Source organism: Sorghum bicolor, chromosome 8 (genome assembly GCF_000003195.3).
Source record: "Sorghum bicolor cultivar BTx623 chromosome 8, Sorghum_bicolor_NCBIv3, whole genome shotgun sequence".
In the NCBI taxonomy this organism is placed as follows: Eukaryota; Viridiplantae; Streptophyta; class Magnoliopsida; order Poales; family Poaceae; genus Sorghum; species Sorghum bicolor.
Genome location: NC_012877.2, coordinates 59697999 through 59713143, shown reverse-complemented (window position 1 = coordinate 59713143; position 15145 = coordinate 59697999). Strand labels below are relative to the sequence as shown.

General features: G+C 44.2%; 3 protein-coding genes across 3 annotated transcripts; all 3 read right to left on the bottom strand.

The window, feature by feature from the left end:
- Window positions 1903-3392, bottom strand: LOC8070135. The gene has a single exon (XM_002442458.2). It carries the CDS (start codon window positions 2922-2924, stop codon window positions 2121-2123), a length of 804 nt encoding a protein of 267 aa, XP_002442503.2. The 5' UTR covers window positions 2925-3392; the 3' UTR covers window positions 1903-2120.
- On the bottom strand, window positions 3569-9943 carry LOC8070134 (WD repeat-containing protein 75). The gene is made up of 16 exons (XM_002442457.2): window positions 9755-9943; window positions 9456-9650; window positions 9160-9330; window positions 8465-8858; window positions 8250-8368; window positions 7254-7331; window positions 6984-7124; window positions 6819-6863; window positions 6417-6583; window positions 6253-6331; window positions 6097-6179; window positions 5841-5970; window positions 5622-5754; window positions 4936-5084; window positions 4455-4647; window positions 3569-4154 (listed from the first exon to the last, which is right to left on the bottom strand). Exons 1-16 carry the CDS (start codon window positions 9872-9874, stop codon window positions 3952-3954), a joined length of 2400 nt encoding a protein of 799 aa, XP_002442502.1. The 5' UTR covers window positions 9875-9943; the 3' UTR covers window positions 3569-3951.
- LOC8070133 (pentatricopeptide repeat-containing protein At4g02750) lies at window positions 12193-14682 on the bottom strand. Its single transcript, XM_002442456.2, has one exon. The coding sequence runs from the start codon at window positions 14595-14597 to the stop codon at window positions 12492-12494; it is 2106 nt and encodes a 701-aa protein (XP_002442501.1). The 5' UTR covers window positions 14598-14682; the 3' UTR covers window positions 12193-12491.

The following is a 15145-nucleotide window of genomic DNA, read 5'->3' as shown; positions in this document are numbered from 1 at the left end:
TGCCAATGGGAGCCTCTCAAATGCCAAGTTTACTAAAATGGCAAACCTGTTTGCAAAACCGTTGGAGGAGTAGTTTTTACCTTTTTGCCAAATAACACAAATGCCAAACTAGAATGTCAAACCGTTGGAGATGCTCTTAGAGAAAAGACTTTACTCAACATTTAACCACACCTCTTCTCCCTAGATTAATTTAAGGCGGTTTTGCCATGCGTTATTTGCACCATTTTACGAGACTTATATCCTACCACCTTATCCCCTCCCTCCAAAAAATTTGGGTGAGTAACCCTATTACAGATTTAGGCAAGGGTAGAAAAGTCACGAATAAAGTGATACATCCATACCCTCCTTTTTTCTCCTTGGGAATTTTGTGCCCTCTCTTTCTCTCTTTGTCGGGTACGTCATATATTCTCCAAAGTTAACAGAGACAGTTTTGGAGGAATTTCCTATCTGTTTCTTTCAAGATTATTAACCATAGCTACCACATCCATTCCTTGTTTCAAAAGCTTTCACCAGCACATAAAAAAAGGGAAACAAACCATTCTTGAAGGGGAAATAACTCTCTATAACAAATTAGGCAAAAGTGAAACAACCCTTCTGATAGAAAAGCCACAAGTATAAGTCATAGCCATTATGGATATCTTTTAAAAAAAGAAAAGAAAAAGGGAATATTCCAGGAGGGGGAGAAAAAGGCTGGCAAGGGATCTCATGCTCGCTGCCATCTTTCATCATCAGAAATTCAGAACAAGCTGTGGCCTCAAAACAGATCCTTTGGGATCCTGACCACATATTTTATTCTCCATCTGGGGCCTCTTCTTGCTCTGAAGCCTGAATTCAGCTTCTGGCTGTGGCCTGAGAGCATTCTCAGACGAGAGGCAGGGAAGCCAGCAGCAGGACGCAGGTCCCCTTTTGGCATGACGGCTACGGCCGGCCGGCCGGCCCTCCTTGTGGTTGTGGCTCACATCCCTCCTTTGGCTAACCACCATTTCTGTCTGATCTCCTAGCATCATTGCCTCACTTAACTCCTCTACACTGACATAAAGGTGCCAGCAGTTTCTGTATCAGGATCATCCTATCATGCATGACAAGGTTCTGTTTGGAACACTGAAAAAAATTCCCTTTTTTATGATTTTTCAGTGAAACTAGACTGGTTTTGTAAAATTTGTGTGCTACTGCTAGAAAACACTGATGCGGCTAACTGTGATGCGATTAGGGAATGATCAGTGGCCATTGTGCTTTTGGTAGTCTAACAAGATTCTTTTCAAAAGCAGAAAGGTTGTGCATTGGGAGAATATGTCAGCAACGACTAGTCTCCTCGCATCTTCAGGTGTTACACAGAGACACACAGGTCACCGAAAAAGCAAATCCTTTTTCAGTCCGTGCAGGCAGAAATGGGCCGGCAGCTGATGATCACTAGTGCTAGTCTTTGCCTGCTGGATTGCTTGGAAATAAAAGAAAAGCAGAAGTGACAAGTCACTGTGTGTTCTCATTTCTTGGCAGCTGACGACTAGTAATATGCTGCTTAGGCCCTCCACAATGTTACGCTTGAGTAGTCCTAAAAGAGGAGAGAGTCACTCCACACGCTGTGGGAGGAGGTACCAATGCCAAAAAAAATGGGAGCGGAGAACGTAGTTGCGCTGGTGCTCCAAACAATAAAGAATCAAATATTGTATTGTTGCTGTGAGACTGCACCCAACACTGCTGCTGATCGAAGATAGAACGGGCACTAGTTTTTCTGGTATCACTCACGCTGCAGTCCTAAACCCAATCAAGCATGTGGCATATGTGAATAGTACTAGGCATCATTCACACTGTGGAGGGTATTGATGTTGTAGTCTCTCTCTGTTTGTTCAGGGAAAACGGAAAAAAAAAAGAGTAGAACTTATGATACTAAACCATGCAAAATGAACATATATCACCACAGTTTATATTACATTATCTGAAAATGAATAGATAACAAGCTCCACTAACTTTTGACTGTTTAAATTTTAATACAAACATTTTGCTCAAACATGCAAAAAAAATTTAGCACACTACTGACTGATACTTTTTCCAAAAAAAAAAAACAAGGGCACGCGGTTCATTTTCATACGTCTTCCATTCATCTATGTACTAGTACTATACTAGTTGCGATGATCAATGTTGCCCAAGAAGACGCCCCACTTGGGCTCGGCGCCGGCGCCGGCGGTGGGCACGTCGACGGTGACCTCCCCCTCAGCGGCCTTCCCGGCGCTGGCGATGGCCGGGACCCCGGCGCGCTCGACGCCGGGCCCCGCCGTCGTGTCGCCGCCGCCGCCGAGGGAGATCGGCGGCAGCCGTGGCCTGACCTGCAGCGGGTTGAACAGCGACGCCCACAGGCTGAGCTGCTCCTGCCGCGTGGCGCCCACGTACGGCGGCACGAGCGCCGGGATTCCCCCGCCGCCGCCGCCGCCGGGGCCCGCGAACGCGTGCTGCGCGCCGGGGACAGGGAGCCACGGCATCGACGCGCCGCCCAGCGGGAACACCACCGGCGGGAAACGAAGCCCGCTCGCCAGCGCGCTGGCCGCCGCCGGCACCTGCACCTGCACCGGCACCGGCATGGACATCGGCAGCCACTTGGCCTCGCCGAGGGCGGCGTCGTCCCCGCCTCCCGCCCACCTCGCGGCGGCCTCAGGCGCCTCCGCCGGCGCCACGTCGAGCACCGCCTCCTCCACCGCGTGCAGGTGCCTCGCCGCGGCCCCGCACCTGCCTTCGTGCGCGGCGACCAGGCAGAGCGCCGCGGCGACGAGGGCGGCCAGCTGGCGGCAGCGCCCACGTCGTTGGTGGTCCATTGCTGGTTGCTGCAACTGCAAGAGGCTGGTTTCTTGGCACGGCGTCGTCGGCGTGGTGCTGCACGGTGGACGACGGCATCTCGATCGGTGCCTTTTATATCCCAAGCCATGGCCCATTGGGGAGGTTTAGGTAGGAGTTCGCCGGAGACATGCACGATGGACGCGTGCATCCATGCGACGTCACGCCATGGTGCTCGCTCGAGCTGGCTCTCCTACTCGCCTCCTAGTCCTAGCTGCTGTTGCTTCCAGCTTGGCAGTGTTGACCAATGCTACAGATGGGCTTGTACAGTTGCAGCGTGACTTGAGTTAGGACTAGGGAAGGTTGGTTAACGACTGTTCGGTTAGGCCATGCAATGTCCATGTCCCTTGTAAAAAAAAAGTATTATGTCTGTAAATCACTTCTGGTTGTTTGATTTGCATTCCCAAATGTTACCGTAATGTTAGCACAGACATTATACTAGTTGCATTTTGTCTTTTGTTTGAAGTCTGAACCATATACCAAACGTAGAAGAAGTTTCGATATTTCAAGTTACATAGATTTTGCTGTGTATTTAGATATGCACTTATATTCAGGTAAATTGTAAAATCAATGGATCTAGAAAAAGCTAAAACATCTTAAAATTTAGAGAGGAGGGAGTAATTAAGGTCATTGTATTCATTACTAGCAATTCTGTACTGATGCAACTTGTAATGAGAGGGTGAACTTAAAGATACAGCAAGCAACGAAACTGTCGAAACATACACAGCTTAATCTCATAACAGGCGTAAAACTTCGTGCCGTACACTATTCATTAGCTGAAAAGCCGTAACACATCAACAAGCACTGCATTATCGGATCAGACATCACACCAAAATTTGCTAGTTTTGCTGTCAGGATTACATGTCAAACTGAGAAGAAAACAAAATTGCTGCGATCAGTAGGTTGACCGTCGAGTACAGCTGCAAAATGAGCTTGGATTCAGCCGATGTCCTCACACGCGTGTGATTTCTGTAACCAATCTCAGACGGCACCACCCAGCATCTCTGAAGTACCTTGTGCCTTTGTGGGCATGCATCGATAGCCTTCAGGTCAGTGGATTTCCTCCTGCATTTCCATTTTTGCAACTGGCTAGTGTTGTATGAGGGGACATAGCTCTGGAGCGGCTCACTCGTTTCCAACAGGTCTATTCTCCAGCAACGATGACAAGAACGCGGAACATAGTTTTGTGAGAGGCGGAAGAACATGAGACGATCCACTGAATATGGTCTCCCAAGGCCTGTCTGAAGGGATGAATGGGACATCTGAGACCTCTTTCTTTGACTCCAGTTTTTGAAGGTCTCCATAAATAGAAGCGTAGCCAATTGGTGCTGAAACAACAGACAAGAGGTTCAATACCTTTACAAAGTAGAGAAAATGGGGGAAACCATAATTTTTTTCACAAGGTGCAAATCAACAAAAATCCTGCAAACAGCTTCTGGAAAGCACAGCATATAACAAGCTGACATACTGGTACTGCATTGCTACTATGTTTTGTTTGTTTACCAAAAAAAACCATCTGACTAACAGTTGCATGTAACAAGGATTGTGCAGAAGAGGTGAATATGTAGCCAATGAAAATATAAAAATAATGCATTCAAGAACAATGCAACAAACCATACAATACTCACCAGATTCCTCAGCTTGAATCTTCTTGTGCGTGTTCTTGCTAACAACCACCTCACTCTTCCGGGGATCAAAGATGGCGTATTCATGAGAACCATTTACATAAACTAGCAACATTGCCTCTTTGTCTCTTGAACTATCAGCATTTGCATCCAAAGAGACGTCACCTTTTACAAAAGAAATGCTGCCACCCGATGCCTGAAAAACAAGTGACATTAACCAAAGCTGTGTAATTATCATTAATGGTCCCTGATCCATTATGTGCTATGTAATAATACATGCAGCAAGAAATAAACAAACACAAATTTTATTGGGGAACTAATAAATGAATAAGTAACTAAGCATACTATGCTATCTAACAATACATACAAGTATAAACCTGAGAATATCTAAAAAGATCAAGAGCAAATTAGGTTCCTTAATAAAGTACACCTCGATAGAGCAATATTCCCAAACAAGTGAGATGACAAAATCAATGGGACATACCTTCTTTACCGACCAGGAGGCAATGGGGTTTGGGCTTTCTGCATCAAAAAGTAGAATTACTCCATCTTGCTGCGTTAATGTTTCTCCATCAGGACAACTCAGAAGAGCAAGAACTGCAAATTCACTCCCATCTGGCGAACAGCATGCAGCTGTAAAAAGAAAACACAACTATGAAAATGAGAATGACATCAAATGTGCTTGCCTGCTTGCTCACTGACCATAAATTAGTTTTCACAACGCCAACTGTCAGACAACACTTTAGAACACTAGTACTGAGGACCAACACTTTAGTAATAACATTCAAATGCAACAGCAGCTTAAATGAGTTACTAGATTGAATTTGGCAGCCTTTGAGATTGGCCAGATTCATCATGGTGATCATGCATTCATGATGAAATTGAATTACACGGGGAAGGAGCAACAAGAAATGTATCAGAGATGTAAGGTAATCTTATGTGCCTCTGTTCCTCTGCAAGCTGACTAAGGAACATGATCCACATGCAATGTTGCTGGTTTATTAGATAGCACACAATGGACCAGATACCACCATCATTTATGTGTCAGAACTACAAATTGTGTCCTCAATACAACAAACACGAAAATGCCTTGTAAAAGAGGCAGGACCAGAAAGTATTGACTTTCCTAAACCTAGATAGCATAAATTATGCTACTATAATGGTATGTACCTTCTGCATAAATGCTGTAAGACCATTGCATGGAAAGATTTGAAACATTCCATAGAGCAATCTGGGGTTTTGAACTCTGACATAGAGACATCAAAAACACTGATGTCCCAACGAAAGAAAGATTTGTCACCGGCTGCAGATACAATAAATGACACATCAAATTTCTATTCTAAGGCAGAGGTAAAACAAAAAAAAATATGTCAAGAAATTATCAGATACCGATAGTGTTTCTGCAATGACACCAACAAGCGCGTTATTATCAGGATCCCACAATGTGATGACATTCTCGGCTGCAACTGCAAGAACAGATCCATCGGCTGAGAAGACTGCTGATGTCATAGGTTTCTTCCTGCAAAATTTCAAACACTCAAATACCATATGGTGGAAGCTTAAATGCTTGTATGACTATTTTAGTGTTTCCTAATCATCAAACATTAACAGGTATTGTTCAAAAGTAAGTAGATTCACAACTCACTTGTATGAGCCAACTGATTGGCATCTCCAACCAGAACATTTTTTTTCATCACTTGATTGTGAAGACAAACTCTGAACCCAAACCTACATAACAGAAAGACAAAACTTATGAATTGAGGAAACAGAGCATCCTCTCAAAGGTAAAAGTCATGCACACCTTAAAGTTACCACCAAAAGAAGAGCTCACAGCCATATTCCTTCCTGGGCGAAAAGCAACAGAAGAAACCCCAGCATCACTGTATGAAAGATTAAATATAAAATGTTAGAAAAAATCATACTTTCATTCTGTATCTATCAGCAGCCTTATAAACATGAACCAACCTGTGTGGCTCATAAATAATGGTGGACAAAGAATAATGTCCAGCTCTAGACCCATGATTCCAAAATTTCAGTGTAACAAGGCCACCTAATTCTTCTTCAGGAAGCTTGACATCCACAGTGCACATCAAATTGCCATCGATTGACAATGAAACCAAGGAAATGTACATCTGTGTCAAAGGAAAAAAAATTGAACATGTCAAAAGCTAAGATTAAATTCTGAATAGCAAACAAGAAGAACAAATTTTCAAGCACGGTAACTAGTAGAAATTTATTTTTGCTGCAACAGGGCAACTAAAAGTAATTAAGGAGTGTTGCAAAATGTTTGGCACATGTAAAGAGAGATAAACAAAGAAAATGGAAAAACAAACTAACTAAAAATAAAGTGAAAAGGAGGTATCTTACTGTGATATCATCATTAGGCTGAAAATTTCTTTCACATACTTGCATCTGAAAAGATTAACAACGTTAGGGCTAATTTCAGTGAAAATGCCCATCATGCGAAACACCCACCAATTGATATACTGCCCAAAGGAGGATGGAGTAAACGTGAGAACTTAATTCGCTTACCTCTGAAATCTCAGTGTTGTCAAACAAATTGTAGAACTGTATGCAGTAATCTTCCGTTGGTATAGCAACAAGTCTATTAGTATAATCAAATCCATACACAGCCCTACCAGCTCCACCCAAGTTCCGAGAAGCAATTGGCAGCTAAAGAGAAAAAAACAGGAAAAGATCACCACAAGATCATGACCATACAATATTGAACAATTTTATTTTATTTATTTATTTTGTGGTGTGTGTGTGTGGGGGGGGGGGGGGACTGCATATATTACAGACCTTGATTCCAGCAATAGATCTCATGACCTCCATATTAGGCATTTTTAGGAGATAGACTTGATTATTTGTACACGACACCTGAAAAATGAAGAACAGCTAACATTGACACAACGGGCAAGAAAATAAACAGACCATATCAAAGATGCAGCTTGCAACACAGTCATGACTCGTGAATAACTTAGCCAGTCCTATATCAGACAACATTTATGAATCATGGTAGGACAATTATTATATATATGAAAGCATGTCCATATTTTACTTCTCTGCCAGCTCTAATAAAAATTATTTAACCAGTTCTTTATACCAAGGCATACATGCATATATTCAGTGATGTTAACTAAAGTTAAATTTCATAGCACTAGCAGGCATTCACTCAACAATCCAGAAGCACTCAGTATGCTTGCATAGGATACTCGCACAAACAACTTTTATTAGCAAGGTTTTTCTTGTATGACGAAGGAAGCAGGAAACAGACTTAAATATGTAATTACTCGCTTATTCATGTGCAAAGGAAAATAAGGGGTAACAAATGGTCATTTCAACTATTAATTTTCAATATAGAAAATTGTCTACTGATCAAAGCATTGATACAGGTTTTATTAGAATATTATTTGAAGCAATTCAGGGGTGGGGTGGGGGTGGGGGGACTGTGGAGGGAACTTAAATTTATTTATCCAAACTATAATGCATAAGAAAACAAGGAATAGTAATAGTATGAGATCCATGCATGACCGTATATAACAAACTTGTTAATGTATTTCTCTCTACTCTAGACTTGGACATCTGCAGTTTTCAACTATTAACCTATTATTTCCATTCTAATTGATTAGTGACATAACATCTGAGCAAGGCTGAAACATTAATTATTAATTAAGCACTAAACTCATGTGACATGCTGAAATACAGTTACAAAAACTTCATAAATCAACAATAAGGCATTGGGTTCTCGTAAAGCACAACAGAAGATAGTATAAGAGACACAAGAAGGATACTTACACAGGAAATAGAAGAATCTGGAGAATCTACAAAGAACAAAAGAGGAGACCCCAGACGTGGTTTATACCTTCTCTTTCCAGTATCTAGTTGCCACACAACAATAACTCCCTCCAAACCACCTAAAATAGAAAATTTGTCATTGAGAAGTACAGGTCTTCCAGGAAAAAACTGAATTAAATTGACACACAGAAAGTAAATGAATCAGTAAGCCAAACCTGAGAACAAGTATGCTCCGTCAGAAGAAAATTTGAGAAACTTCACACTGCTTGAATGCCAATGCCATGTCGTGCAAGTATCTGCATCATCATCACCCCTAACACCATCCCTTCCTTCATCCTCTTTCGATTTTACACTGCTTTCAGAGAACTTTGATTTTCCAAAACATCTCCAAATCAAGATCCGCCCTGTTACATCACCACCTGCCACAGTTCTCTCGGTTGGATGGAAAGCCAGAGTGGTCAAGTTTTTGGTGTGCCGGAGCTTTATCTTCCTAATCTTATCAGGCTTGAAATCTTTTGTTGGTATGCTCCATATATGGAGCTTTCTTTTATTTGCAATGCCCAAGAATTCTCCAGAACTACTTGCAACGATATTTTCTGGTTTACGTGTCTGTTTAGATCAGAGCAAATAGTGCAGAGAAGTAAGTTTGGAACACTAAAAAAGTAATCATATTAACACATTTTCAACAGAACTCTGCACTCTCTAATTGAAAACTTATTATGCACAATTCAATTCCAAGACTTTATGCTCAATTCAATTCCAAGACTATCAGCAATTTCATGGATATTCATCTTACTATTTCTAGCATAACTGTCCATTTAAAGTACATCAAATAATAAGATTAATTAAGGGGAAATTGTCAGATATTTAACAGTGGCAAGATAAGGTATATAAAGCTTAAAAACCTCACCTCAGCCAGGAGACCACCCACTTGACGCCCCTTTGTCAGGTCATAAATTTTCATCTGCCCACGCAGCGCTTTTGCTTCACTTGCCGGCTTACTCGTATCTTCCACAGAGATGAATGCAAAGGGGGTCGGCACCTCGGCTCCTTTTGAGGTCCTACAAATGTTAGGAACCACCTGCGTTCACAGAATCAAATCACAAGCATGCACATCGGCACATTTAATCTCGAATCTTCTCAGCTCAACATAAAGACCAACAATAACCAGAGCAACAAATTGAGGAAGCAGCAGGTTGAGCTTACCATGGAGTGGACGGGGAGCCCGACCTGGACCTTCCGCACCACCTCCGCGGCCAGGAAGTCCCAGTAGATGAGCACCCCGTCGAGCCCCGCCGTCCAGCAGTAGCTGGCGAGCTTAGCCGCCGCGGTCGCCTGCGCTGGCGGCGCCACCACCACTACGGCGGTGACGTCCCCCTCGTGCCCCTCCAGCTCCGACACCTGCGACACACCAAAACCACCCCCACAACAGTCACAATCCCGCACCACCCCACCAATTTCATTCAGCGGAGACGGCGCACGGCGGCGCGCGGGGCGGGGCTTACCAGCATGGCGGTGGCGGTGCTGAAGACGGAGACGGCGCGGCCGGAGCAGACGAGGAGGAGGCGCCCGTCGGCCGAGAAGGCCGGCGGCGCGGAGACGTAGCTCTGGCCGCCGGTGATCATGGCGGCGGCGGAGGCGGCGAGGAGGCGCTAGGGTTTTTGGGAATGGAATGAGGGAGGGAGACGGCGCTGGCTAGACAGAGTAGGGTTTTGGGCCCTTGGTTTGCCTAGCCGAAGCGGCAAGGGACTGAACGGGTTAACGGGTCCAGACCCGCTTAGAGTTTGGGCTTTATAAGATGTATTGGGCCGGGCCGAGCCGAGCTTGTTTGTAGCTGTCGATGGGCCGATCCGTTTGGGCTGTAGGATAACAGATTGGGCCGAGCCGAGCTCGTATGTCGCTTTCGATGGGCCGGTCCGGATTAGGGTAGCTTGCAAGAATGACGTCCAGTGGTCAGCGTGATGGACCTACAGCAGGTTGCGTACATGAGACATTTGGCCTGGTTCAAGATCGAATATATCAATCATTTTTTTCTTCTATAAATAATAAATCAATAAATACTACTTTCAGCTATAACTTTTCAGACAAGCGAATAGGCTCGAATCATATTATAAACTAAAAGAGTAGGAGCAAAAATGATGCCGGAAAAAAATGACATTAACACTGAAGAAATAATGTGGACAGATAATGTTTGTTACATGAACAAAACTTAAAAGAACAATCATAAACTCCTTACTTCTGGAGATGGTCTCATGATTTTGACTTCAAGATAAGCCAGAACAAAATTGCCTTCTAGTGGAGCCAGGACAGACCATGGGAAATTTTAAATTTTGCTAGCCATCGAATTACTGAAAGTCATATGAAACAGGGTCAGGATATTTAGTAATGATAAACACATCATTGATCTCACTACTAATTGCTTGACGTGACAAAATAAAAATATACTGCAATAAACAGGGGACCAATTTTGGTTTAGGTGCTGCAAAGAAATGCTGTCTCAATTCCCCATTTTCAGTTTAACCTGATTGATTTTGAAGCCTCTGTTTTGCACAAGCATATGAATTTTGGAGAGATCGTGCAGTAAGTGGACTCAATCTTGTCAATTAATGGCTTTAACTGACTACTAGTACTGCTACTGATATAGTGGAAACTCATGGCAAAATTCAAATTTTATTTTCCTTGTATGCTAAGACTAGGTGAAAATAGAGATGCTGCATGAGCAGAGAAATAAGAAATATGTTGTACCGTTTAAATTAATTTCAGCTCTGCAAAATCTCCAATCAGTTCGCTAGAAAAAGATGTCTTAGCACTGGCACCTCAATTCAGAATGAAACTACCAATCCTAGCAGAAAAGATAGATTCAGGACCTATCACTGAATGTAGGAATGAAAGATTCAGGACTCATCACTGAAAATAGACAAAGGAGATCCTGGAGCAAATATATAGAAAGCTCCATGAAAAACAGTTAATCCACACAGTCAGTAACCAGTTCCCATCACAACCCACTCTCTCAGTCTGCTCAAAAGATCATGCTGTAAAATTGAAATATGGAAATACCTTGCAGAAGCTAAGTCAATCTTGTCAATCATGACTGCAGTTTGATACTAGTACTGATACTGCTATAGTGGGAAATTATTGGAAAAAATAGAGTTCATTTTCCTTGTATGTGGTGTTCAATTTCATCAATGGTGCTACATTACTAAAAAATAGTTACATTGTCACAGGCAAGAGGTTTGATATCCTCACAGTCACATTAGTAGCAATGGGAGATGATAAAAGGAGAATACATGATATCCTAGCTAAGGGATGCAGTTCATGACCTTGACCATTCCAGTTCCAGTGTCAGGGTTGATATCCTCAGTTAACAAATAGGTAACATAAAAAGGTAACATAAATTTGACTCTGCAAATAGGTAACATAAAAAGGTACCAAACTACCAGTTAACATTAAGTAGGTAGTCAGTTTGGTCCTAGAACTAGAACTACCATCAAAGTTCAAACCAAAACACACCATGAAAATGTGAACTGAATAAGATTTCATAGAACTAATTCAGACACCATTTCCAGTCACCACACATTCCCTCAGTCAACCCCCCCAAACTCTCGCGAGGAATAAAAAAACACCGCTCGTAATCGGAAAACCAAATCACTAATAATCTCAATCCATTACTCTGTCGCAAAAATGCTGGACATATTGGGGGGGAACTCATGCTGGAATCGATGATTCAGAAGCAGTTTGTGTACCTTCTCGACCTCTGCCACTTGGCAAAATCCGCCACCACCGGTCGAGATGGGAAACAAGCTCAAGATGGGAGCGGAATCACGGCAGCACACACGATCACTTACACAGTTACACATGTGGATCTCGACCAGATAAACCCCACCACAGGCATCAGTTTCCAGCATGGACCGAAAGTAAAGAAAGAACAGAGGACAGCACATAATTCAGCCCACAAACAAAAAGAAAAATAATAGCACAACCTTAATGTAATCCAGACCACAAAAGTCAAGGTGAAAAAGAGTAAGAATATTAGCCACTATAACTTAGGAATTCCCTTTTCATTAAAGTTGTACAAAACCCTGATGTGCCCACTCTTCACCTATGCTATATGATTTCCTCATTGGCAGGGCATGAGATTAAAATGTGAGTCTGGTTCAGACAACAGCCCTAAATTATGTACCAATGCACTATGAGTGAAAACCTGCACTGGCATCACTGAGCCAAATCATTGGACTATAAGGCCTATGTTGATCCAGCTAAACCAGGTGGCTTATTTGCTCCCTTCTCTTTGATTGAAGCCCTAGCCTTTTCAGCTTCATCCCACTTACCTGCTTCAGCACTGATGTTTGACAGCAGCACATAATTTGAGGCCCTGCAAGGTTCCAATTCAGACAACTTCTCAGCAGCCAGCCGTGCAAGCTCATGGTTCTTGTACATCTGGCATGCTCCAAGCAATGCACCCCAGACGCCAGCATTTGGTTGGATCTGCATTCCTTGCACAAGTTCAAATGCCTCATTCAGTTTCCCAGCTCTTCCAAGCAAGTCTGCCATGCAAGCATAGTGCTCAGCGACTGGCTTCAGAGAGTATTCTTCTGTCATTGAGTTGAAAAAACCCAATCCTTCATCAATCAATCCGGCACGACTGCAAGCTGACAAGATACCGACAAATGTGACTTCATCAGGTCTCACACCATTGGCTTCCATTTCCCGGAAGACTGAGATTGCTTCAGTCCCTTGACCGTTAGAAGCATAGCCATCAACCAATGCATTCCATGAAACAATATCCTTGCCTACCATCTCATCAAAGATTTGCTTTGCTTCCAACATCCTCCCACACTTTGCATATGTGGAAATCAAGGCATTTCGAGCAAATAAATCATTGATATGCCCACTCCTAACAAGAAGACTGTGGAGTTGCCTCCCGACATGCAAAGCAGCCAGGTTTGCACATGCTCTGAGACAGCTTGCATAAGTAGACCAGTCAGCCCTATTTGTGCCCCTTCTCATGAGCATGAAATGATGGAATGCATCAACAAAGAGGCCATTCTGAACAAATCCAGAGATAACTGAATTCCAAGATACTGTATTTTTCCTGCTCATCCTCCTGAAAATACCAATTGCCTTGCGCATTTGGCCACCCTGAGCATAGCCAGCAATCATGGTGTTCCAGGAAACCGTATCCTTATTTGGCATTCGCTGGAATAACAACATCGCCTCTTCAAGCATTCCACGTTGGACATAACCAGAGATCATGGTATTCCAGCACACAGTGTCATGCACCTCCATTCCATCAAAAATCTGACGAGCATCATTAACCATGTTGCGCTGTAAATACCCATGCATCAGCGCAGTCTTTGCTGCCACACAGTTGAAAGACATCTTGTCGAGAAGATCCTTCGCTTCTTGGAGTTTTCCAGCACGTGCCAATCCGCTTATTATTGTTGTCCATGAGATCGAGTTCTTACCTGGCATCTCATCGAACAGCTTACAGGCCTCCTCTAGGCGCGAGAGCCGCACATACCCATCAAGCATCACGTTGCAAGCCACAACATTTCGCTCCGGCATTCTGTCAAACAGGTCTCTAGCATCACTGATCCTCCCCGCTCGGCAATACCCATTGAGCAAGGTCACCCAAGAGACGACATTAGGTGATTCAATCCTTCCAAAGAAGCTAGCAGCCGCATCCAAATCTCCAGCTCGCACAAAACCCTCCAGCATCAAATTCCAGGACACCATGTCCTTCTCCACCATCTCGTCGAAGAACTGCACTGCCCGTACCATTTGCCCACTCTGAGTGAGCCCTGCCAGCGCGGAGTTCCATGAAAAAAGGTCCGGGGCCGGCATCTCCCGCAGCAGCTTCACCGCATCATCGAACCTGCCGTTCTTGGCGTACCCGGAGATCATGGCATTGTAGCAGGCCGTGCACTTGTCGCCAGGCATTCGGTCCAGCACGTCCCGGGCGAGCTCGAGCTCCCCCGCGCGCGCGTAGCAGGAGACCATCACCGTCCACGAGAAGTCGTCCCGGCTAGGCATCCTATCGAACAGGCCCCGGGCGTCCGCGACGCGGCCGTGGTCCGAGAGCGCAGCGATCATCGCGTTCCAGGAGACGGCGTTCCTGCTGGGCATCCCGTCGAAGAGCGCCCGGGCCTCGTCGATCCGCCCGTGGCGCGCGAGCGCGGAGAGCATGGAGTTGTAGGTGACGGTGTTGCGGCGGGGCATAGAGTCGAACAGGCGGCGCGCCGCCGCCAGCTGGCCCGACCGCGCGAGGCGGGTGAGCTCCTGGTTGCTACGGAACACTGCGGAGGCTGCCGCCGCCGCGGTGACCTTGGCCGCTCCCGCGGCGGCCATGGGCAGGTAGCGAGCGCTGGCCGGCGTCAGCCGCTCGCTCGGACGCACTGGGCGCGAGTGGAAGTGCCGGTCGCTCGGAAACTGGAAAATGTGATCTACTACTTGGAAACTGGAATGGACTGGGCTTAATCTTTGGAGGCATGGCCCATGTGTTATTATGTACAAATGGGTGGAAAGTGTTGGCCCATGTGTATGTTGGCTGTTGGGGCTTTATGCGAGCAGAACCGATAGGATTTCCTGAATATTTTTTATTTTCATCAAATATATATATATATATAATTTAAATCCATTTTCTGCAAAAACAAATAGTTCTTAGAAAAATAGTATAGAATTATATATCTTCTATCGCAACTGATTTGGTGATATGTTTTTTTAAGGAAAACCGGAGGGGCTTTCCCCTAGTGAGCTTTTATTAAAGAAAAAAGCTACTAACAAGCAAGCTTAAAGTAATGTAAAACTATCTTTAAGACCAAAGTCATTTAAGGAATAATAACAAGCTACTGTACATGCACTTACTATGTGTTTGCCTATTATCTCATATGATCAGC

Excerpts from the sequence above, each read along its gene's own strand:
- LOC8070135 (XM_002442458.2), bottom strand. The coding sequence starts at position 2,924 with ATGGGCCATGGCTTGGGATATAAAAGGCACCGATCGAGATGCCGTCGT.
- LOC8070134 (XM_002442457.2), bottom strand. The coding sequence starts at position 9,874 with ATGATCACCGGCGGCCAGAGCTACGTCTCCGCGCCGCCGGCCTTCTCG. Across the intron at positions 6,584-6,818 it reads AGCCTAATGATGATATCACA|ATGTACATTTCCTTGGTTTC; the intron begins GTAAGATACCTC and ends CCTTTGACACAG. Across the intron at positions 5,755-5,840 it reads TCATTGCAGAAACACTATCG|CCGGTGACAAATCTTTCTTT; the intron begins GTATCTGATAAT and ends TTGTATCTGCAG.
- LOC8070133 (XM_002442456.2), bottom strand. The coding sequence starts at position 14,597 with ATGGCCGCCGCGGGAGCGGCCAAGGTCACCGCGGCGGCGGCAGCCTCC.